Source organism: Panulirus ornatus, chromosome 10 (genome assembly GCF_036320965.1).
Source record: "Panulirus ornatus isolate Po-2019 chromosome 10, ASM3632096v1, whole genome shotgun sequence".
NCBI lineage: Eukaryota > Metazoa > Arthropoda > Malacostraca > Decapoda > Palinuridae > Panulirus > Panulirus ornatus.
Window position 1 is genome coordinate 42,087,330 of NC_092233.1, and position 10,150 is coordinate 42,097,479.

General features: G+C 41.5%; 1 protein-coding gene across 1 annotated transcript in view; it reads left to right on the top strand.

The window, feature by feature from the left end:
- The window catches only part of Coq7 (ubiquinone biosynthesis protein COQ7, mitochondrial), an 85,308-nt gene extending 75,947 nt beyond the window's left edge, over nt 1–9,361 (top strand). Inside the window, exon 3 of the mRNA XM_071665808.1 lies at nt 9,184–9,361. Within this exon, the coding sequence (XP_071521909.1) occupies nt 9,184–9,344 (161 nt within the window). The 3' untranslated portion in view covers nt 9,345–9,361. The remainder of the gene's footprint in view (nt 1–9,183) is intronic.
- The last annotated feature ends 789 nt before the right edge of the window (nt 9,362–10,150 follow it).

Here is a 10,150-nt window from a genome sequence, read left to right on the forward strand (position 1 = left end):
TTTCTTGCACTCTTTCACACATTGTCATAACTCAGCCACTCATGAAGAAAATTTTTAGGAAAGCCCCCAGCTCAGATGTTGCTGGAATACATTATAAATATGAAAAAAGTTTAGTATAGTCCACAGTAAGGTCACTTCTGTCCAATATTGTTTCTGGTTTAAAAGAGGGAATCAAACAGGAAAAGAATGATTTTGGACTTGACTTTTCCATCTATCTATCTGTCTGCCTTTCTATATGTCCAATACCTGTTCCCACTTGGGATTCCTTCATGAGGGTGGTCAGAACAATAGAGTCTCCATAACTAGTGGACTTCAGTGCTACTTCATAGCCTTTAGTGCATCACCCTTAACATGCCACTAGCGGTGAGCAACTCTCATGCGATGTTTACATAGGTTCCTACTTAATACTTCTACCTATTACTTTGACTTTTCCAGGCACCCTTATACTGAAACACATATGGAACATCCATCAGACCTTATAATTAGACAATTGGACATTCAGCTCAGACTTAAAGGATGCCTACTGGCACATTCCAGTCCTCCCACAAAGAGATGTTTTAGTAGACAGACTTGGCATTTCAAGGTAGTGCCATTCAATATGTGCATAAGCCCACTTTTTTTTCAGAGTAGTAGTTTGGCTTATTTCAGCTAATTTGTGGTCTTTTCATCTTTAGAAGAGGAATGTGCCAGACAATGGCCTTAGATCATGACTACTTTTCAAAAAGTGAATTCTTTTTATCAGCCAGAACTCTGTATGGTTTGAATAGATTAGAACTCTAAGACTGACACTGTATGTCTCCCAAGGGAAAAGGCAAATGCCGAGGTTGCTTTATGGTTCAGGACCTTGGTGACTTTATGTCAATTATAGCAGTTCTTGGGGATGTTCAGTTTTACAGCTCTCTACAGTGACATGATGAGGCTGCACGCTAAAGTTGTCACCTTCTGGGGAAATCAGATCCTTCACAGAAAGCAGAGATCTTTTGGAAGCACTTCTCTGGGAACTTCTTGTATCCTTAAGTTATTGTACCAATGTAAAGAACATTCAAAAACCCATGCTTTGGAGACCTCCATTGGCTTCTCTTGTGGTTTGGATAGACGACAGATAAGATATTTAGGGTATCCATTCCTCAGAGGATCATGTAGATGTGGGCCCTTGAGGAAGGTACAGTCTTTTCATATCAGCAACCACAACAGCAACATGGGTTTTTCATCTTCCAGAACATTCCAAGTCCAAGGTGTAGAATTATATTTCTTGTGGCTGTCATCTGCATGATGAATAATGAAATCCCTACTTCTTATAGAGTTTGTGCAAAAGGCTCTTTTTATGGCAGTGTCTGAAGGCCTTTCTCTCCAAGCCTCGTATTTCAAATGAGTATGCAGTTTCTGAACAGATGTCCTGTCATGATAAATTTTCATCAGATGTGTTGGTAGGGAAGGAGGCTTTCATTTGAATCCTCTTCTTAGGAGTGGCAACCTGAATGGATCTGTCACCAGGACCAAAGCAATACTGCTGATATATATCTCCAGTTTTAAACACTGGGACAGTTGCAATAAACAGTCTGTCCATGAATTGGAATAACTGGAACCAGATTTATCTTTTCCCCAGTACAACTGGGAAAATTCTTCTCTAGCTGGTTTTCAAGGTTTAGTAATGTTGGTATCCCCCAAATGGGACAAATCAGACTTGTTGTCACAGGCTCCTTCAGCAATGCCATACTCCTCACTTGATACCTCAGGTTCTTCTAAACCATCTTAACACTATAGAATATATATATATGGATTTTCTCAAACAGAGGTTTGGAGAGTGCTTTCCATATGACCTTTTCCATAACATTTACCGTTCCATTCAAAGATTACCAATCAGTATGGAAAACCCTTTATTCCTTCCTTGAAGAAAAAGTGTCAGACATGACTGGAGCCTCCTTTGTAAAATTCTCCTCTAGCCTTTATCATGACAAGAATGAGGCTAGTAGAATAAGGCTAGTAACACAAATGCCTCTGATATGTGTGTCCCTCAGAAACACCTGTTTCTCAGTTTTGGTGTTAATATCACTGAAAATTTTTAGAATAAACATCAGTCTCTCTGAGGTGAATGATTGCTTCTCCACCTCAGGCCATGTGGAAGCTTTTTGAAATCTAAGACCTCTACAGCTAAAAGTTTTCTAGCAGTTTAGTTCCTCAGTGTCTTCTCATGAAAATCTTTTCATTACTTTACAGCCTTGTGTTCTGGGAGGGGAGTTAATGAATTATCACTAAATCCAGACATAATGATTTTCTTTTTGATGACAGTCTCTTTTGGCTGAGAATGAAACTATTAGATATAAGAATGGCCCTAAAGTCATCCAGTCCTGGAAGACCTCATCAATAGAGTCTTACCTCTACCCAGTTAAATCTCTTGGAAACATTTCAGACTTCACCATTGATTATTGAGGGGACCATTTATATGGGTGCCATGGAACCTTGAAAACCCTTTGGGAAGGAATATGTCTACTTGAATTGAGAAACTTGGCAACCCTACCTGGGATTTGTTCTTAAGTGTATTTTACATGGAAGTGGCCTTTCATTGCAGGATATCTAGAAGAGGTGTCCTTGGCAATGATCTACTACCTTAACAGATGGTATAATAACTGAGACAATGTGGATCTTCCTTGTGAGACTTAAGTGATTTCACCTTCAGGATAGACAGGTTCCATTGTGCCTTCGAATCACTACTGATAGTATTTATTGTCCTGAAGGGGATGGGAGTGGGGGGCTACAAACCCTCCCCTCCGTGTGTTTTAACTCTCTAAAAACGGAAACAGAAGGAGTCATGCAGGGAGTGCTCATCCTTCTTGAAGGCTCAGATTGGGATGTCTAAATGTGTGTGGATGTAACCAAGATGAGAAAAAAGGAGAGATAGGTAGTATGTTTGAGGAAAGGAACCTGGATGTTTTGGCTCTGAGTAAAACGAAGCTCAAGGGCAAAGGGGAAGAGTGGCTTGGGAATGTTTTGGGAGTAAAGTCAGGGGTTGGTGAGAGGACAAGAGCATAGGAAGGAGTAGCACTACTCCTGAAACATCAGTTGTGGAAGTATGTGATATAGTGTAAGAAACTAAACTTTAGATTGATATAGGTAAACCTGAAAGTGGATGGAAAGAGATGGGTGATTATTGGTGCCTATGCACCAGGGCATGAAAAGAAAAATCATGAGAGGCAAGTGTTTTGGGAGCAGTTGAGTGAGTGTGTTAGCAGTTTTGATGCACGAGACCAGGTTATAGTAATACGTGATTTGAATGCAAAGGTGAGTAATGTGGCAGTTGAGGAATAATTTGTGTACATGGGGTGATCAGTGTTGTGAATGGAATGGTGAAGAGCTTGTAGATATGTGTGCTGAAAAAGGACTGGTGATTGGGAATACTAGGCTTAAAAAGAGAGATATACATAAGTATACATATGTAAGTAGGAGAGATGGCCAGAGAGTGTTATTGGATTACGTGTTAATTGATAAACGTGTGAAAGAGACTTTTGGATGTTAATGTGCTGAGAGGTGCGGCTGGAGGGATGTCTGATCATTATTTTGTGCAGGCGAAGGTGAAGATTTGTAGAGGTTTTCAGAAAAGAAGAGAAAATGTTAGGGTGAAGAGAGCTGTGAGAGTAAGTGAGCTTGGGAAGGAGACTTGTGCGAGGAAGTATCAGGAGAGTCTGAGTGCAGAATGGAAAAATATGAGAGCAAAGGACATAAGGGGAGTGGGGGAGGAATGGGATGTATTTAGGGAAGCAGTGATGGCTTGTGCAAAAGATGCTTGTGGTATGAGAAGCGTGGGGGATGGGTAGGTTAGAACGGGTATTGAGTAGTGGGATGAAGAAGTAAGATTGTTAGTGAAAGAGAAGATAGAGGCAATTGGACAGGTTTTGCTGGGAAATAGTGGAAATGACTGGGAGATGTATAAAATGAAGAGGCAAGAGGTCAAGAGAAAGGTGCAAGAGGTGAGAAAGAGGTGTTTTAACTCTAAAAACGGAAACAGAAGGAGTCACACGGGGAGTGCTCATCCTCCTCGAAGGTTCAGATTGGGGTGTCTAAATGTGTGTGGATGTAACCAAGATGAGAAAAAAGGAGAGATAGGTATTAAGTTTGAGGAAAGGAACCTGGATGTTTTGGCTCTGAGTGAAACAAAGCTCAAGGATAAAAGGGAAGAGTGGCTTGGGAATGTTTTCGGAGTAAAGTCAGGGGTTGGTGAGCGGACAAGAGCAAAGGAAGGAGTAGTACTACTCCTGAAACATCAGTTGTGGAAGTATGTGATGTAGTGTAAGAAACTAAACTTTAGATTGATATAGGTAAACCTGAAAGTGGATGGAAAGAGATGGATGATTATTGGTGCCTATGCACCAGGGCATGAAAAGAAAAATCATGAGAGGCAAGTGTTTTGGGAGCAGTTGAGTGAGTGTGTTAGCAGTTTTGATGCACGAGACAGGGTTATAGTATTAAGTGATTTGAATGCAAAGGTGAGTAATGTGGCAGTTGAGGGAATGATTTGTGTACATGTGGTGATCAGTGTTGTGAATGGAAATGGTGAAGAGCTTGTATATATGTGTGCTGAAAAAGGACTGGTGATTGGGAATACCAGGCTTAAAAGAGAGATATACATAAGTATACATATGTAAGTAGGAGAGATGGCCAGAGAGTGTTATTGGATTACGTGTTGATTGATAAAGCGTGAAAGAGACTTTTGGATGTTAATGTGCTGAGAGGTGCGGCTGGAGGGATGTCTGATCATTATTTTGTGAAGGCGAAGGTAAAGATTTGTAGAGGTTTTCAGAAAAGAAGAGAAAATGTTAGGGTGAAGAGAGCGGTGAGAGTAAGTGAGCTTGGGAAGGAGACTTGTGCGAGGAAGTATCAGGAGAGTCTGAGTGCAGAATGGAAAAATATGAGAGCAAAGGACATAAGGGGAGTGGGGGAGGAATGGGATGTATTTAGGGAAGCAGTGATGGCTTGTGCAAAAGATGCTTGTGGTATGAGAAGCGTGGGGGATGGGTAGGTTAGAACGGGTATTGAGTAGTGGGATGAAGAAGTAAGATTGTTAGTGAAAGAGAAGATAGAGGCAATTGGACAGGTTTTGCTGGGAAATAGTGAAAATGACTGGGAGATGTATAAAATGAAGAGGCAAGAGGTCAAGAGAAAGGTGCAAGAGGTGAGAAAGAGGTGTTTTAACTCTAAAAACGGAAACAGAAGGAGTCACACGGGGAGTGCTCATTCTCCTCGAAGGTTCAGATTGGGGTGTCTAAATGTGTGTGGATGTAACCAAGATGAGAAAAAAGGAGAGATAGGTATTAAGTTTGAGGAAAGGAACCTGGATGTTTTGGCTCTGAGTGAAACAAAGCTCAAGGATAAAAGGGAAGAGTGGCTTGGGAATGTTTTCGGAGTAAAGTCAGGGGTTGGTGAGCAGACAAGAGCAAAGGAAGGAGTAGTACTACTCCTGAAACATCAGTTGTGGAAGTATGTGATATAGTGTAAGAAACTAAACTTTAGATTGATATAGGTAAACCTGAAAGTGGATGGAAAGAGATGGGTGATTATTGGTGCCTATGCACCAGGGCATGAAAAGAAAAATCATGAGAGGCAAGTGTTTTGGGAGCAGTTGAGTGAGTGTGTTAGCAGTTTTGATGCACGAGACTGGGTTATAGTATTAAGTGATTTGAATGCAAAGGTGAGTAATGTGGCAGTTGAGGGAATGATTTGTGTACATGTGGTGATCAGTGTTGTGAATGGAAATGGTGAAGAGCTTGTATATATGTGTGCTGAAAAAGGACTGGTGATTGGGAATACCAGGCTTAAAAGAGAGATATACATAAGTATACATATGTAAGTAGGAGAGATGGCCAGAGAGTGTTATTGGATTACGTGTTGATTGATTAATGCGTGAAAGAGACTTTTGGATGTTAATGTGCTGAGAGGTGCGATTGGAGGGATGTCTGATCATTATCTTGTGGAGGTGAAGGTGAAGATTTGTAGAGGTTTTCAGAAAAGAAGAGAAAATGTTGGGGTGAAGAGAGTGGTGAGAGTAAGTGAGCTTGGGAAGGAGACTTGTGTGAGGAAGTATCAGGAGAGTCTGAGTGCAGAATGGAAAAAGATGAGAGCAAAGGACGTAAGGGGAGTGGGGGAGGAATGGGATGTATTTAGGGAAGCAGTGATGGCTTGTGCAAAAGATGCTTGTGGCATGAGAAGCATGGGGGATGGGTAGATTAGAAAGGGTAGTGAGTAGTGGGATGAAGAAGTGAGATTGTTAGTGAAAGAGAAGAGAGAGGCATTTGGACAGGTTTTGCAGGGAAATAGTGGAAATGACTGGGAGATGTATAAAATGAAGAGGCAAGAGGTCAAGAGAAAGGTGCAAGAGGTGAGAAAGAGGGCAAATGAGAGTAGGGGTGAGAGAGTATCATTAGATTTTAGGGAGAATAAAAAGGTGTTTTGGAAGGAGGTAGATAAAGTGCGTAAGACAAGAGAACAAATGGGAACATTGGTGAAGGGGGCTTATGGGGAGGTAATAACAAGTAGTGGTGATATAAGAAGGAGGTGGAGTGAGTATTTTGAAGGTTTGTTGAATGTGTTAGATGATAGAGTGGCAGATATAGGGTGTTTTGGTCAAGGTGGTGTGTGAAGTGAGAGGGTCAGGGAGAATGGTTTGGTTAACAGAGAGGAGGTAGTGAAAGCTTTGCGGAATATGAAAGCCAGCAAGGCGGCGGGCTTGGATGGTATTGCAGTGGAATTTATTAAAAAATGGGGTGACTGTGATGTTGACTGGTTGGTGAGGATATTCACTGTATGTATAGCTTATGGTGAAGTGCCTGAAGATTGGTGGAATGCATGCATATTGCCATTGTACAAAGGCAAAGGGGATAAAGGCGAGTGCTCAAATTACAGAGATATAAGTCTGTTGAGTATTCCTGGGAAATTGTATGGGAGGGTATTGATTGCGAGGGTGAAGGCATGCACAGAGCATCAGATTGGGAAAGAGCAGTGTGGTTTCAGAAGTGGTAGAGGATGTGTGGATCAGGTGTTTGCTTTGAAGAATATACATGAGAAGTACTTAGAAAAACAAATGGATTTGTATGTAGCATTTCTGGATCTGGAGCAGGCATATGATAGAGTTGATAGAGATGCTCTGTAGAAGGTACTAAGAGTATATGGTGTGGGAGGCAAGTTGCAAGAAGCCGTGAAAAGTTTTTATTGAGGATGTAAGGAATGTGTACGAGTAGAAAGAGAGGAAAGTGATTGGTTCCCAGTGAATGTCTGTTTGCAACAGTGGTGCATGATGTCTCAATGATTGTTTAGTTTGTTTATGTATGGGGTTGTTAGGGAGGTGAATGCAAGACTTTTGGAGAGAGGGGCAAGTATGCAGTCTGTTGTGGATGAAAGGGCTTGGGAAGTGAGTCAGTTGTTGTTCGTTGATGATACAGCACTGGTGGCTGATTCGCTGGTTCGGGTGAGAAACTCCAGAAGCTGGTGACTGAGTGTGGTAAAGTGTGTGAAAGAAGAAAACTGAGAGTAAATGTGAGTAAGAGCAAGGTAATTAAATACAGTATGGTTGAGGGACAAGTCAATTGGAAGGTAAGTTTAAATGGAGAAGAACTGGAGGAAGTGAAGTGTTTTTCGGTATCATGGAGTGGATCTTGCAGCAGATGGAACCATGGAAGTGGAATTGCGTCACAGGATGGGGGAGGGGGCGAAGGCTCTGAGAGCGTTGAAGAATGTGTGGAAGGTGAGAACATTATCTCAAAAAGCAAAAATGGGTTTGTTTGAAGGAATAGTAGTTCCAACAATGATATATGGTTGCGAGGCGTGGGCTATAGATAGGGTTGCTCGGAGGAGGGTGGATGTGCTGGAAATGAGATGCTTGAGGACCATGTGTGGTGTGAGGTGGTTTGATCGAGTAAGTAATGAAAGGGTAAGAGAGATGTGTGGTAATTAAAAGTGTGGTTGAGAGAGCAGAAGAGGGTGTGTTAAAATGGTTTGGTCACATGGGGAGAATGAGTGAGGAAAGATTGAGAAAGAGGATATATGTGTCACAGGTGTAGGGAACGAGAAGTGGGAGACCAAATTGGAGGTGGAAAGATGGAGTGAAAAATATTTTGAGCGATCGGGGCCTGAACATGCAGGAGGGTGAAAGGCGTGCAAGGAATAGAGTGAATAATGGGGTCGACATGCTTTCAGTGTATTGAACCAAGATGTGTGAAGCATTTGGGGTAAACCATGGAAAGTTTTGTGGCGCATGGATGTGGAAAGGGAGCTGTGGTTTTGGTGCATTAAACCAGACAGCTAGAGACTGAGTGTGAACGAATGTGGCCTTTGTTGTCTTTTCCTAGAGCTACCTCGCGTGCGTGCGGGTTGAGGGGGGTGTCATTTCATGTGTGGCAGAGTGGCGACGGGAGTGAATAAGGGCAGCAAGTATGAATTACGTACATGTGTATATATGTATATGTCTCTGTATGTATATATATGTATATGTTGAAATGTATAAGTATGTATATGTGCGTGTGTGGATGTGTATGTATGCACATGTGTATGTGGGTGGGTTGGGCCATTCTTTTGTCTGTTTCCTTGCACTACCTCACTAACACGAGAGACAGCGACAAAGTATAAGAAAAAAGAATCAAGATTTTATTGTCATCTTATCAGAAAGTTTTTCTGAAAACCCCACTTCCTAATATGTGTATGCCCTCATACTCATGGGACAGACTGCAGAGAAGAGAGACATAGGTTTTGAAAATCAAAAAATTTAATTCTGTAAGACAGTGTCTCATGTGCATTTTTCTGGTCTTCTTACCCTGTCTTCCCTTCACCTCCCTTTTTTGAAAAACTTTTTCTTACTACTCTGACTGCTCTTGGGTTGTTGCCTATGATCTACAAATTATGAACTGTTAAGTGGCTGGAAGAGTGGTTCAATGACATCACCCCAGGGCAGTCACTGATTGGCCAAAAGCAGGCCTGAAATGCCACAGTCGCCATAGGTGAGTGATAAGCAAAGGATGTAGAATGTAAGTCCTTCCACTGAAAACACTGAGGGTTAGGGTCATTGCACTGATTTTCAGAGAAATACCCTTGAGAATTACATATGCACAGGACACCACTTTAAAGGGGAAAGGTTTTTGAATTTCTTAGATAATTTTTTCATCGGTTTTCTAATTTTTTCTTTTTCTTTTCTACACTTAGGTAAATCTAGTGTAGGGCCAGTGATCCAGCACATGTGGGACCAGGAGAAGGAACACAAAGCCAAATTTGAGGAGTTAATTCCCAAATACAGAGTGCGACCCACAGTTCTTCTTCCCATTTGGAATGTTGCTGGCTATGTTCTTGGAGCAGGTAAATCATAGATGATAAAGTGGTCCATTATCATAGCTTTGCCTGTTTTGAAAGGAATGAAAATACCTCTTAGAATACAACACTGTAATTATTTACATTTGGATCTAATGACTGGAAGAAGGGTATGGAGAAGTTACTGCTTCTTTACTGTAACTAGAACTGTGAATATCAGATCTTTCTGCCAAAACAGTAGTTGCAAAAGAAGACTTGTCAAACTTTAGGTGGATTACAGTAGAGGTAGCTGATTATTTCTCAAACTCTCCAGTTCTTGATATTTCTCCATGACATTTCTGCAACACCCATCCTCCCTCATTTTATTTATCAGTTTCCCTCTTAGTTTCATTCTGCATAATACTTTCACTGCTTTCATTTACACTTACATCTTTTTCAGCTGGTCTTGAACCTTGCATCAAAATATTGATGATTTTTGGATACTTTAATAGCTGGACATACTCTACACAAGTATTTCCTACATTTTATGATACTGCCACCTGCATGGCATTTCCCTTCACTGAGCCCCATCCCTGATACTGCCATACTCTCCACTGACCCCCATCCCTGGTGCTGCCCTACTTTCCAGTGAGCCCCCCCTCACCTGCATAATCCATGCCCTTCATAGATCACCACCCCACCTACATAGCCAAAAAAGTGGGTATGTTTAGAGGTATAGTAATCTCAATAATGTTATACAGATGCAAGGCATGAGTTATAGATGGGGTTGTGCAGATGAGGGTGGATGTGTTGGAAGTGAAATATTTCAGGACAGTTTGTGGTGTGAGGAGCTTTGATTAAGTAAGCAATGAAAGGGTAATAAAAA